The following is a 14,944-nucleotide window of genomic DNA, read 5'->3' as shown; positions in this document are numbered from 1 at the left end:
AGGGATTGACATAGATGTCATGGACGAAAAGACAAAGATAGTGTTAATAGTAGTGGTAAGTGCTGAAGGAGGTGCATACTGACCTCTAACTCACAGAGGCTGAGCGCCAACTCTCAAACACTTCTTTCTATCTCCCCTTGGGCCATAGCCCCGCCACCGAACATCAAGCCATTGTTTCCAGGACTGTCACTGACCTCATCTCCTCTGCAGATCTTCCATCCACAGGTTCCAACCTCAGTCTCCCAACCATGGACAGCCCGCTTCGACCTCCTTCCCAAAATCCACAAATAGGACTGTCCCGGTAGACCCATCGTGTCAACCTGCTCCTGCCCTACAGAACTCATTTCTTCCTAACTTGACACCATTCTCTCTCCCCTTGTCCAGTCTCTTCCCACGTACACCCGTGATTCCTCTGATGCCCTACGTCATATCAACAATTTCCAGTTTCCTGGCCCTAACCGCCTCCTCTTCACCATGGACGTCCAATCCCTCTACACCTCCATCCTCCACCAGGATGGTCTGAGGGCCCTTAGCTTCTTCCTTGAACAGAGGCCCGAACAATCACCATCCACCACCACTCTCCTCCGTCTGGCTGAACTTGTTCTCTCACTGAACAATTTATCCTTAAACTTATCTCACTTCCTTCAAATAAAAGGTGTGGCTATGAGTACCCGCATGGGTCCCAGTTATGCCTGTCTCTTGATGGGGTATGTGGAACATTCTCTGTTCCAGTCCTACTCAGGCCCCCTCCCACAACTCTTTCTCCGGTACATCGATGACTGAGTCGGTGCCGCTTCATGATCTTGTTAGGACCTGGAAAAAATGAACAATTTCACTTCCAATTTTCACCCTACTATCACCTTCACATGGTTCATCTCCGACATTTCCCTTCCCTTCCTTGACTTCTCTGTCTCCATTTCTGGTGATATAGTGTCTGCCAATATTCATTACAAGCCCACTGACTCCCACAGCTACCTCGACTACAGCTTCTCACACCCCGCTTCCTGTAAGGACTCCATCCCATTCTCTCAGTTCCTTCACCTCCGTAGCATCTGTTCCAAAGATGCCACTTTCCAAAACGGCGCTTCTGACATGTCTTCCTTCTTCTTTAACCGAGGTTTCCCACCCACTGTAGTTGACAGGGCCCTCAACTTTGTCTGACTCGCCTCCTGTGCCTCTGCCCTCACACCTTCCTCTCCCTCCCAGAGCCATAATAGGATCCCCCACCCTTGTCCTCACTTTTCGCCCCACCAGCCTCTGCATTCAAAGAATCATCCTCTGCCATTTCTGCCAACTCCAGCATCATGCCACCACCAAACACATCTTCACTTGCACCTCCTTCAATTTGGTCTACTGTGTTCTTTGCTCCCAATGCGGTCTCCTTTACATTGGAGAGACCAAACGCAGACTGTGAGACCGAATTGCGGAACACCTTCGGTCTGTCCGCAAGCATGACCCAGACCTCCCTGTCGCTTGCCATTTCAACACCCCATCCTGCTCTCTTGCCCACATGTCTGTCCTTGGCTTGCTGCATTGTTCCAGTGAAGCTCAACGCAAACTGGAGGAACAGCACCTCATCTTCCGACTAGGCACTTTACAACCTTCCGGACTTAACATTGAGTTCAACAACTTCAGACCATGAGCTCTCTCCTCTTATCTTCACACCTTTTTTAATCCTCCCCGCCTTTTTTAAAATTTATATTTATTTTTTGTTTTTTATCCATTTTTTTTTCATTTTTATTCATTGTTTTATCCCCTTTTTCCACAACCACTACCCCCTCCCACCAACCCACCCCCAAAAGGGCCATCTGTTACTTGTTCCATGTTGTTCTTTCACAGAGTGCTTACCCTTGTTCTACTATTATGCTTTCTTACTTTTATGCCACTATCAGCACCTCCTTTATCCCTTACCACTAACATTAACACTCCCTTTGTCTTTTCGTTTCATCAATCTCTCCTTAGCCCCCACCTATCGCTGGCCTTCTATCCAGCTTCACCTGCTTCACCCCCCCTTAAACAGTATAAATCTCATCACATTACTACTTTTCTTTAGCTCTGAAGAAGGGTCATACAGATTCGAAACGTTAACTCTGTTTCTTTCTCCACAGATGCTGTCAGACCTGCTGAGTTTTTCCAGCATTTTCTGTTCTTATTTCAGGTTTCCACCGTCCACAGTATTTTGCTTTTATCTTAGTTATTAAAAGGGAATGGACGGACTCAAAATATGGTTTTGGTGTCTTATTTTGGGGGCAGAAATATTTATCAAAGTCCTGAAAGTGTTTTATAAGAGCAAGTTTCCACACTGTGGCTTCCATTCTTTAATACCTGACACGTGGAGAATTTTTCTGCCAAGCTGACTGGTTGCTGAACTATGGGTATCCCTTCAGTGAAGCACAATGCTGGAAAAGCAAACCAGTAGTAGAAATGATATTTCTTTAAATCCTGCAAAATAAAGTTTCAATGAAACAAATTAGCTCTCAAGAATAACATTTTAAAAAATAAACACCAATTAAATATAAATGCAAAATGTTTTCCAATTTCACAGAATATTTACATATCTAATCTAATCAACATAAGTACAGCTGGATATTTTGTTCATGGTATGTGGAGTAAAATGAAAGGCAAACTATTCAACTGTGGATGGCATCAGAAAAGAGCCATATCTTGTCATCACCCGACATCCTCACGTATATACTTCCAGCAAAATCACTAGAAACGGTTTGCTTTCTTAACAGCGGGTGTTGAAACCTAAAATAAAAACAGAAAATGCCGGGAAAACTCAGCATCTCTGGCAGCACCTGGGAGAGAGAAACAGAGTTAACGTTTCGAGTCCGTGTGACTCTTCTTCAGAGCCTGTATGACTCGCCTTTAGGCGTTGAAGCCTATTTTCGAGCTCCTATCATAACCTTAGTGGAGATCAGCTAACAGCGGGACAGGCCAGGTAGGAATCAAACCTCAGATGTTCCTGGTTTACATGGGCTCAGCGTCTCACATCCATACTTTTCCCCCCAAAACAAAAGGAAATTCTTCTTCCAAACCACATTTGTGTAAATATTTAGTCAAACTTCACCTAACGCAGCACGCAATTCTGGAGTTTGGTGTAAGGGATGAAACAAGTCAACTCAATTCTGTAAACAATGCTCATATTTTTCTGCTGGAAAGAAAATGGATGGGCAAAGACTATTACTGTGGCAAATGGTATTTTCACAGAATCTCAACAGTCTTGTTTATAATGAAGTTGACAGGGTGGTGCAGACAGCACTCTCACATTTGCAAACCAATCGCATGATAGGAGATTGTGAAGGACGGTAAAGGGAGAGTACCACAAGTCAAAAGCTTAGCTAAAGTGTTGGATGTTTTGAAAATGAGTTCTTCTATTTATGGAACTTTTCAATATTGCTACGGGAGTGTTAGCGTCTAGTATAAATTGTTATTTTTTGAGAAGACATTATTCATCTATTTGTTTAGGACTAACTTAAACCATCAAGATGCTAGCTTTAGCTAATACTTGTGACAGAAACAGGACACTTATCTCTTTTAAAGGCAATTAACTATCTGAGGCACAGGAGAAGCTTTACAGCTGGCATTTTACTCACAACATAAATGTTCATTTTTCTTCAAGTGATTTTAGTTAAATCTTCATCCCTTGTTAATCCATGTTATAAGCACATATCATTCCCATATCACCTAAACAGCTAGATTTAAGTAATTCAGGGATTACTGCCATCCCAGCCATGTACAGGATAAAAATAACTCCAAAAATGTCGGCAACAGCTTTTCATGAAAAAATAATGCTCCTGAGTTTAATACACTTAATTTATGCTCAGATTCAAATCTGAGCTACGAAAGTGGAAAAATATTTGAGGAAGAATTCGAGGCTGCCAGACAAGGGAGGAGCACAGGAGGCTGAGGACAGGTTGATGTGCACTGTGCACTACATGCACAGAGGTCTGAGAAATAATTACTGGAAGGGAAGGCCCTGCCGAACAAAGCAAAGTCCAGGTAAGAAGCAAAACTTAAATCCCAGGCCCCTGAGCGAGGGTGGACTTCCTGGGAGAACCTGACTGAATAGCATTCCAACGAGGCATGGCCAATTTTACATTTAAATTTTTTTAAAGTAAATTATTTATATTTTACTTGTTGGAACTATGTTAATAACTGATGAACAACACGGTGAAAGAAATCGAAAAAAGTGTTGATTAGCTGCTGGTCCCAAATAAGGTAGCTTTGAAAAAGCTTTGAACAATTTGATTGCTTGGTTTCATGCAAGTTTCTAGTTTGTAATGTTAATTTTCCTACCTGTCTAGTGGAAATTGGATATTTGAACAAATCAGCACAGTTAGCTAAATAGTTCATGGTTATTTAAGCCAATTATTAAAATTTGACAAAGCCTATGATGCTCCAAGCACAATGTTTGAAATTTTAAATCTTTCAAAATCTATCCACTTGCAGAATTGAAAGCAGGTCCAATGGGTGTGACATCAAATAAATTCAATTCTTTTAATTACATAGTTAGGGAGATCTACAAAGTAGATATTCTTGCTTTCATCTTGACCACAGGTAACAGGCTTGCCTCTGATTAGAGGGTGGGGGTCAAGTTCACTCTGAGATTTGAGTACAATTAAGGCCAATGCTGCAGTGCAGTGCTATAAGAATGTTACACATCAGAGAAGCTGTCCTTTAGATAAAGAGAGATCCTGACTGCTCCAATGGTTCATGTAGACATTAGAGAGCCTATGACATTATTTGAAGAACATCAGGCACCATCACTGAAATAAACAGACACTCCGAGTGCCAGTTTGGGTCAGCACTCTTGCCTCTGAGGTACAAGGTCATGGGTTCAAACCCAACTCCTAAGATTTGAGCAAATAATGTGGATTTACATTTCAGCATGATACCAAGGGGGTACTTTATTGTCCAAGCTGCTCTTTCAAGTGAGACATTAACGTGCGATCCCGTCAGCCTGTACAGGTGGATGTAAGAAATCCCAAGCCACTATTTGAAGAACAGGGTTTAGTCCAACATTTTTCTCTCAATCAAAAACTCCAAAAGCAGACACATTGGTCACTCAATGTTTATGGGACCTTAGTCGTTGTGTTTGCCTACATGACAATAGAGGCTATACATCAAAAGTAATTAACTGGCTGTGAAGCAGTGTGTGATTCCTTGAGAGCACGAAAGGCATTACAGAAATGCTTGCTACTTATATCTAAGTGTCTAGGTAAACATTCCTTCTTCAACCAATGCCTCGGAAAACAAATGAACTGATCATGTATCTCATTGCTAAAGAGACTTTCAACATTTACCTAAAAAAGTCACTGCATGTCAAAATAATAAAGGGGATGTGAATCGGTCTGAGACCGGAGAAGCGACTAAATAAGTGCTCCTCTATTAAATTACAACAATATTTGTCACATTATTGAAAGAACACTGATCCTCTGAAGTGTGAATGATAGGAATTAATGGATCACTTATTATAACTGAAATGGATTTAAAATTTATTTAATTCATCATTTCTGATCATCTCATTTATATAAGACTATGAACATATAATAGCTCTATATTTGTTTCTTAAAAAAAGATACTTACTGCAAAAGTCAGCAAAAGAAAAGTGTTCAGCAAAGAAGGATCCTCAATTGCTTTGCCGGATCTTATAGTGTCCCAAATCTACAGGAGAGGTAATTATATTTGACTTGAAACAGAACAAACAGAAGTTTAAAAACTATTCTTAAATCCATCAAAAGTGATCAAGAATGGAGTTTAAATTGGATGAACTTACAGCATTCGAACACACAGACACATGCTTGATTAGCCAAATGGGCTGTTTCTAAGTTATAACGTTATAACTTATTATGAGTGAACATACATCACAGCTATTGTATCCAGTTTCAAATAAACACACGCAGAAGAACAGGACATTGCAATAAGTTATGCCTGCTCATTTTTTAGTTACTGTGTTCAATAATCAAGGAACTAGCTTAGAGATAATTAGAGAATTATCTCTAATTCTAGAGTTACTCTGTGGCAATATACACAGCAATTATAAAAGAACCACTTTAAACAAATGCTAACTCTGATCATAACAGATTCAATGGTGGAATTAAAGAACTGAATTTATTGACTCTAGTGAATTCGCAGGGGACTGAATTTCTGCAAAATGTTGAGTTAACTTAGCTCCCAATTAACTTCAAATTATGTCTAATGTAAATTCGGCAAATCTGAGCTCATACTAGCCTATCAGACCACATTTAGTACATGCAAGACATCAATATCTGCCCTCTATATAATCTAAGCGTGGGTAAAACAATCACAATCATCACTTCTTGTGATCCAGATCAGGCTCCTCACCACATGAATTAAGTGGAAAACATTTATGTAGATCAGCTAATCCAAACCAATGTATGGAAAGGGGGTTAAGGGTGCATTGAGGACACATCTTGCAGCCACTCTCCTCAAACAACACAGTAGTAAACAAACCACGTTTTTAAACACTGACATATGCTCCTTAACTTTATACATCTTACAAACCACAAACACCTAGTTCCCTCTGTGAATAAAGAATGCACCCTTTTGCCACTCACCTCCTTTCCCAGTTGTTCCAGCAAAGCCTTCTTATCAGTGGATTTAAATGACTGTAATGTATTGGTATTATACAGAGTGCCGAAAGCAGGGCAACACCGAGGTGGGGTCACAGCATTCCTAAGTGAACATGTAGAATAAATTCCTTTGAGCAGTACAATAGAAAGGAGAATATTGAGAACGCTTTAGTAGTTCCAGGTGTATGCTATTTAGTCTGGATCCAACTTTTAAAAATTACTTTCATGGATGTGGACATTGCTGGCAAGACCAGCATTTGTTGCCCATCCCTAACTGCCCTTGAACTGAGTGGCTTGCTTGGCCATTTCAGAAGGCAGTTAAGAGTCACCCACATTACTATGGGTCTGGAGTCACTTGTAGGCGAGACCAGATAAAGACGGCAGATTTCATTCACTAAAAGGCATTGGTGAGCTGGGTGGCTTTATACAAAAATCAATGATAGTTGTCACGGTCACCATTACTGAAACTAGTTTTATATTCCAGATTTATTAATTGAACCCATGTCCCCTGAGCCTGGGCCTCTGAATTACTAATTCAGTGACATTGCCACCACATCACCATCTCCCCACTGTACCTCAAAGTGTCCTTTAATTGAAAGACTGAAGAAACCCATAAGATCATTGAGCAAATTTAACTATACCTTAATGACTGGCATATTAACAATAAAATGAAGTTGATTGGCATATTAGCAATAAAATTAAGTTTATGAGTCTGCTGGTAGATTTTGCTTTTCTGAGAATGATCTTTTGCTGGCTGACAAGTGCCATTAGTGTCACAATTCTAACGAATACACCAAATTTGACTGTATGCGATCATACTGTCAGAACAAATAGGCAAGCTGACAATATGTTTTAAGATCAGTACGCTCAATTATGTTTTCTTTAATAAAGAAGAGCAGGCCTCCTGATGGTTAAGCTTACCCAGTGAGTAACTGAGGCGTATGGACCTGGATGGTCCCAGATTCCACTCCTGATGTGAGCTGGGCTGGCAGTAGAACCACAAGATCCCTAGCATAGGGAGGGGAACCCTGGCCAAGGAGCATATCAGACACAGCTGTGATGTCTGCCCTCACTAAAATAGTCTAAAGGCACTCGTAGTCAAGGCTCACAATAAAATGAAGCTGGCCAAAGTATTAGAGGGCATCCAAAAATGTATCCGACAAGGGTTTCACATCTTTAAGAGCAGAGCTGACAGAACGGTTTGTGGTTCCTGTCACATATATATAAGTGGCTAGGATCTCAGTTGAAGTTCCTTCAGTTTGACCACTTGATTCAACAGTCATGGTGATGTAAGAGCAGGGCTGCTCCATTATACATTACATTTCATTGAAACAGCAGGGACTTCAAAGCAAAACAAAAACCCTCACAATTAGCAGAACCACATGAATTGCAATTCAAAGTAGCCAGTATTAACAAGGGAAACAATGAATTGAGAGCTAAAAAAGATTGATTTAATGTGAAAATTAAGTTCGTGAATTAATAAACAATTGGTAGAAATCAACTAAGTTATATGATCAGTTATGGCACACAAAATAATAATTTAAATTTTAATTTAAGTTGCACTGACACTTGTATAAAAATGGACAGATTTATACCCTTTTTATATTTTGGTTCCATTTCCAATGGAAGTGTCTGCTTCTTTTGTGCTGCTTCCACCCTGTTTTTATTGTGGGGTGGTATAAACAATGAGCACATGCAGATTTTTTCCAAATCACATGCACAACGGCAAATGTCGAAAATGGTCTGGTCAAGGGCCTTCAGCAACGACATTCAGACCAGCAATGCTAAAAAAAAAAGCACAGGTAATCAGCCAGGTTAGCCCATCTACAGCTAGACTCCAAAAAGATGAATCTGACTCAAGTGCTGTTAAAAATTGCAGTTACCAGTTTGGGTTAGAGTTTGCATGTAAAACCCATACCAGAGGAGTTTGCTGCTTCTCATGGGAATAGTGTCATTAATACTACAGACTTGCTGCCTATGTTAATGTCCTCATCAGCAGCCATCCCATGATATAATGGGGCCATTGAAGTACAGTCAACATGTAACAATATACCTGTTTTCAATTTCCACATAATGCCTAGACTGAAGAGAAACATAGGAAAACCTAGTCGTTCAAACATGATCCTCAATGCACAAGGAAACTGTTTCAACCACCACACGTATAATCCCTTTGACACCCAGTTATCCATGTTCATTTCAGTTTAGAACTCGCCAAAATATAAAAAGAAACATTATGAAGTCTATCCTTAAATCTCCAGCAGGAGCATTCGAAAATATGTCTGTCGATCTCAAAGTTGTGAAGCACAAGGACCTCTTTGATCAATGAATAAGGAATACTGCTAGGTCCCATGAATACCACAAAGGTGATTTATTTTGTAGTTTTACATTTACCATATCAAGGAATGAATGGTTGAAAAGCAGTGGATGGGTGACATTCTAATTGGGCTGAACTGCACAGCTGCCAATATAATAAAGGCTTGGTAAAGTTTTGGCATCGGGGTCCAGTTATAGTGATGTCTATAGTTAACAAAATAACATACTTCACAGGATAAATCAAAAGTCTTTGATCACATGATCAAAAACATATGTATCAATATTATCCACTTATGTTGATCATCTCGCCACAAATTGTGACTTCAATAACTTATTAAAACTAAAACTTTTCAATGGTTCACCTTAATTAACATATTTGTGGAATTATTGTGCATTTCACAAGGTTGAGTTAATCAATCATAGTCATAAAGGGACATTAATCATGGCATTTTGTCACTTTGTGGATGAGGTAGTTGGAAATTTCTTTGTATTTGTAGATGGTTATGCAACTACCTTTGTAACAAAGGCTATTCCTGGAATTTAATGCACTGAATTGGGAATCACTGGAGAACACAATTTTACTCCTAACCCATGAAAAAAGCAAAAGAATTCCCAATTTACTTCAGCCCATTTTAAACAAAGCTTGCATTTATGATACTTCAAAGTAGCAATAATCCATTTGCAAAGATGTAGTTTCTGGTTTTATTCAGGGGATACCTACACGGGGGCTGAAGATGATTTATTTATTCTGTACAGTTTTACATTTACCACATCAAGGAATGAATGTCAAAGGGAATGTGTCATTTGCAGTGACATTTTAATGCAAATTAATTATTTGTTTACAAATAATAAGGAAAGGGGCTGCTATACAAGTTTGTGGGCAGCAGCCATATCCTTTTAAAGGCACTTACACTATTACGGTCAATGCCAATTCAATGTAGTTGAAGAATATGTACTGACACTGCTACAGCTCTTTACCAAGGTTCTCGTGGTTCACAGGTCTTCAGATAACAGCACTGGAAACAATTAAAACTGACATCTACTGGGGCTCAGTTTAAAATTGATGACAACTAAGGAGCACCACGGTGCTCGCAGAGTAGGAAAAGCGTTTAAACATCCTTTGAATGCTGGCAAAATAATTTACTGATGATCCCACAGTACAATTACTCACACATCAAATGCACTGAACTCCAAAGTTAGTCGAGTTGGCAGTCCAGCAGAATCACCTTTCGAATAAGGAAAAACAGTTTATTTATTTTTATTTTGCTGCATGTTGTATTAAAATAAGTTTTTAGTATAAAGCCAGTAATAATGCATAAGCGGCGGGGGCGGGGCAGGGGGGATGATCTTTGCAAATTAAACCCATGACTCTCCCGTGATGGTACCGTTATAGTAATAGCCCCGTATGTTCCGGGGACTCTCGTCCAGTCTGTAATCATTCAGCTTCTTCTGGGTGAGCTCGTGCCAGAAGCCTGCATCCAAAGCGCTGCTGAAGGGAGCAAACTGCAGCGCTAGCCTCGCCGAGACAGCGCTCTCCATCCCGGCCACTTCCGCATTGAGCCGGCGGCCGCCGGGCGCGCACACAGCGCGTCAGCCGGGCGCGCACACAGCGCGTCAGCCAACCCTCGTCCCGGCGCAGCCAGAGGACGTCACCGGGATCGCCCCCGCCCATGCCCATGCCCACGCCCCGCCCCGCCCCTTTTTCCTCTGACCCTGTGGGGAGAGCAGTTGTGGAGCAGACAAGACTGAAGAAGCTTTACAATTTATATCACATCTTTCCACAGCTTCGTGGGACTCTATAGGAAAGCAAAAGAACAAAAAAATATCCTTTCCTATACTGAGTACAGAAACCGTTGTTCGGTGGCGATAAAAACAAGAGCCATCCTGCACCAGCCGCTTACAACACACAACTTATATTTATATACGTTGTAAAGATGGCTGAGTTGTGTTATTGTTCATAGAGTTGATCTGCAGACGCTTCTTGGATGGAAACATTAAGTTTATTTACGATATACTCAGCAGCAACTACACATGTGCTTTCAACTCCAACTCTATCTCTACCCTGACTGCTGAGGTAGCCTGCCCTACTCTCCTATTGGTTCCTACAGATCATGTGATCTTCCTTAACAAGCATTATTCTTAAACGTACACTACACACTAAACAAAACCATAATTACTACATTCCTCCCCCTTGAACTCGGCTGTACATATATTTACAAGCACATATTTTTCAAGGTAACAATATTTATACTTGGTAAGCAATTTACAAGTTCAGTTTTTAAGGTATTTTCCTGGTACGTGTGGAACGTCGCAGCTTCACAACTTCAGATTCTTTGTCAGGAACCTACTTTTCCGGAGTTGCCTGAGCATCAGGTGCTATGGTAGGCACTTGCAGTTCTGTATCCTCAACTTTTACAGGAACATCAGACATGTCTGTCCTGGGTTGAGTATCCTCAACAGGAAACCCAGGCCTGGTCATGATCACCGGTGGAACCAATTCTTGGTGATTTGTCTCTCTCTTCCTTAAATGGTCCACATGTCTACGGATGATCTGGCCTTCCACCTCCACGTGGTAAGATAGAGTCCAGTCACCGCGCTTATTTCACCCGGTAACCACTTTGGTCCTTCCCTGAAAGTTTTCACGTACACTGGCTCTCCCACGATAAATTTCCTCTCACGACTATGCCAGTCGTGTCTAGTTTTCTGGCTTCCCTGACTCCTTCCCACCTTCCCCTCTAAATTTGGCATTATTAAGCTCAATCTCATCCTGAGATGGCGTTTCAACAATAACTCTGCAGGTGTGGCACCTGTTGTGTGAGGGGTAGTCCTATAACGAAAAAGAAAGCATGCTAGCTTGGTTGCCAAGAAATCGTCAGTTAGCTTTCTCATGCCTGCCTTGAATGTTTGAACTGCCTTTTCAGCCAGTCTGTTTGAGGAAGGGTGGTATGGTGCAGTTTTTACATGAGTGATAGCGTTGAGGCTGATAAACCAAAGAACTCAGCACTCGTAAATGCCGTGCCGTTATCGGAAACGACTACTTCTGGTAGTCCGTGAATGGCAAAACTTTGACGAAGGGCGGAATTTTCCCAAATTCGCACTAAGTGTGGTAGAGGACATTTTACCAGCCGGCCACGATGGCAGGCTTTCATGCCGTATTGTCCTAAATCCACCTCATATTTGATGCACTTCGACAGATCAGAGACTAGACTAAGTCGGGAACCAGTCCTATCTCAAGTGTGAGAACAAGTTCTGTATGGTTGGTCGCAGGAGCCTGTATCTGATGAAAGAAAACCGTACTTCAACAGAAGACATGAAATAACCCCCCAACACGCCGTTTCCATGGTGGGCAGGCTCTCATTCGCCTGCTGGCCATCAGCTCGCCGCTGCATCATACCGGGTGCCATGTTAAAATTCCAGCCACAAGTTCAGTACTTATTGCTTCCAGCTCACCACTGCTGCACGGAAGACATGGCCAACAAAGGAAAAAAGACCCCAGCCCCCTGCTTCAATGATGGGTCCCTCGAACAACTGCTGGATGCCATGGAGGCCCACCGGGATGGCCTATACCCCCGCCCTGACCGCAGGATGGGCAGCAACCTGACCAATCCAGCTTGGGAGGTGGTGGCAGTGGTGGTCAGTGCCAACGTCCTTCAGAAGAGGACAGCCACTCAGTGCCGCAAAAGGATGAATGATCTCCTCAGATCTGCCAAGGTAAGTTACTCTTCTCATCATTCTCAACTCACACACACAGAAACCCACCACACGTCCACAGGGATCTCACTCACTGCCAGTTCAAGGGACATCACAATTCACTCTCACATGCATTGTCATTGCCCTCATCCCGTCCCGTCCATGGGACCACTCACCACCCACACATACCAGGCATACTAATCATTTGGCCTGGCAGGCATCTTGCTTACTCTTTCTCCATCTCTATCCATGCAGGACAAGCTGACACACAACAAGAGAGAGAGCTCGCAGACCGTTGGTGGAATGCTCGAAATCAAGGTCCTTACAGACTTTGAAAACAGAGCCATCCAGCTGGCTGGCCATGATCTGGACTGGTCCTGTGCTGATGGTGAGGTCGGTGCTGCTCTACCAAGTGAGGATCCAGCAGTGCAACATCCATCAGACAACCATGCCGTGAGTGATGTGTCCTTTTTCACAGGCCACTGCCATGCACTAATTATCTCTCCTTGCTTTCGCAGGCAAATCTGCCAAACAACCGAAAGAGTCCATGACCCAAGGCCTCCAATCAAACCCCAGAGAAACCTCTGGAGAGGAATCTGGAGGCACCCTCCCTGAAATCCCATCACAGCGCTCACCCACACCCTCCACCAGCACAGAGACACACACCTCAGTGGGACCTAGTTTTAAAATAGCCCTAGGATCACAATCTGGTGAGCACATCGCACTGTCTGATCCACAGCAGGCGGAGGCAGGGACTTCCCAGGTGTCCGGCATTTGGAGGACTGCTGGAGGCCAGAACATTGCTAAGTCTGAATCAGATGACGAGCCTCTGGACTCGGTCATGTCACAGTTGCTGGAGCTGCAAAGGCAAGCTCGGGAACATCAGGAAGGGATGTCTGCTGCACTCTTCAGGTTGCAAGGCACGATGGAGGAGTCCGTCCGTCTTCAGGCTGAGGTGTTAGCGCCGGCATTGCAACGCACTGAGGCCAATACTGGCAGGATGGCGGCTGCCATGGAGATCTTGGTCCAGGACGTCACTCCTGCACTGCTGCGTGGGCATAAGTCCACTGCTGATGCCATAGTTGGTCTCCAACAGTGTGTACGTGAGAGGGGTGCTGGGCAGCTCGATCTCACTCCAGCTATCCTGGCTCTTCAAGGAGCCAACCTGGGGCTCCTGGACACCCATAGCGAGGAGGACCAGCAGATGCACACTCCAGGCCCATCCATCCAGGTGACTCCGAGGGTGTCCATCCCATCAGGCTCCCCTCTTCCTGTGACTTCAGCAGCTCTAGCTCTACAGGCCAGGGAGGGTGCTACTGCCACACAGCAGGACCCCGAAAGCAGGCCAGGGACCTCAAATTCTCGTCCTTCCAGAGGACGCTCGCCAAAGTCATCACAGACAGGGCATTGCAGTCAGCAGGCTGCTCCACCTCCGCTGTGGATGTCTGGGGAGCAACAAGACGTAGTGGCAGGGTTAAGGAGAATTAGTTGCATAGCCTGGGTATGGGTGTTAATCACTTGTACAGACTGTTCACTGTTGTCAATTAACTCCCAAGAATGTCTCCCTGCCTGTGGCTCCTTGTTCTGATGAGCAGTGCTCATGTCACTCAGATGTGAAACCTTTCTGCACAAGATAAAGGCAGGTGTCTCAGTCCAGGGCCTCTTCCCTGTGTTCTGTGCAGCCTTCAGGCCAAAGTGACAGTCTGACCTCACACTCCCTTGAAAGATTACTGATGCCTGCACCTCGGCGGTGCTGGTCATTGCTGCCAGAATGTAGTGGGCAGGCGTAAACAGAGTTCCATCATTCTCTCAATGTGCTCTCAGCACCTTAAAGGAGGGGCTGTCCCTATCTCTTCAGCACCTGTGACCAGTGAAGCTGTGCTCCAGCTCATGAAGGGCTCAGGTGCTGAAGGCAGACAAAGTATTAGAACTTCTAAAGTATCATGGCTGCGTCTCTATGATATGACCCTGATCATGGAGCGCAAGCGAGCTGTCCTCGGCCAGACAGGAGTCAGGCATTCTCAGAGGCTTTGTGAAGACCTATGGAGTGTCCTCACTGCATGTCGTCATCATCCTCCTGGAATCGAGCGACAGTTAGGGCCTCCACTGCATCTCCATGACAGGTGCACTCTCACAGAAGGTATTGGCTCTGCCATAAGCCAGACTGGAGTCAAATGTTCACAATTGCGATGTGAGGATCTATGGGGTCACCTCACTGCATGTCGTCATCATCCTCCACAAATTTGGTAGCTATGAGAGCCTCCCAAGTGCGCCTTCCTCATCTAGCCAGTGTGAAGGCCTCATCCCCATCATCGTCACCTCCAAAGACCCCCTCACCCTCATCC

The 14,944-nt window shown here is 43.4% G+C and overlaps 1 protein-coding gene across 5 annotated transcripts in view; it reads right to left on the bottom strand.

Moving 5' to 3' along the window:
• atg7 (ATG7 autophagy related 7 homolog (S. cerevisiae)) overlaps nt 1–10,546 on the bottom strand; it is a 135,163-nt gene extending 124,617 nt beyond the window's left edge. For 4 of the 5 annotated variants that reach the window (XR_013576817.1, XM_078543418.1, XM_078543420.1 and 1 more), the window contains exons 1-5: nt 10,295–10,546; nt 10,081–10,135; nt 6,582–6,699; nt 5,590–5,667; nt 2,326–2,442 (exon numbers count right to left, since the gene is read on the bottom strand). Coding sequence is in view for 3 of the 5 variants with exons in the window: in XM_078543418.1 (XP_078399544.1) it covers nt 2,326–2,442; nt 5,590–5,667; nt 6,582–6,699; nt 10,081–10,135; nt 10,295–10,448 (522 nt within the window). In the remaining 2 variants the exon portion in view is untranslated. The remainder of the gene's footprint in view (nt 1–2,325; nt 2,443–5,589; nt 5,668–6,581; nt 6,700–10,080; nt 10,136–10,294) is intronic. The other variant, XM_078543421.1, reaches the window with a different exon arrangement.
• Nucleotides 10,547–14,944: the final 4,398 nt, after the last annotated feature.

Source organism: Cetorhinus maximus, chromosome 6 (assembly GCF_964194155.1).
Source record: "Cetorhinus maximus chromosome 6, sCetMax3.hap1.1, whole genome shotgun sequence".
Taxonomy (NCBI): domain Eukaryota; kingdom Metazoa; phylum Chordata; class Chondrichthyes; order Lamniformes; family Cetorhinidae; genus Cetorhinus; species Cetorhinus maximus.
Note: the sequence above shows the minus strand (reverse complement) of the source record. Positions and strands in the feature narration are given on the sequence as shown.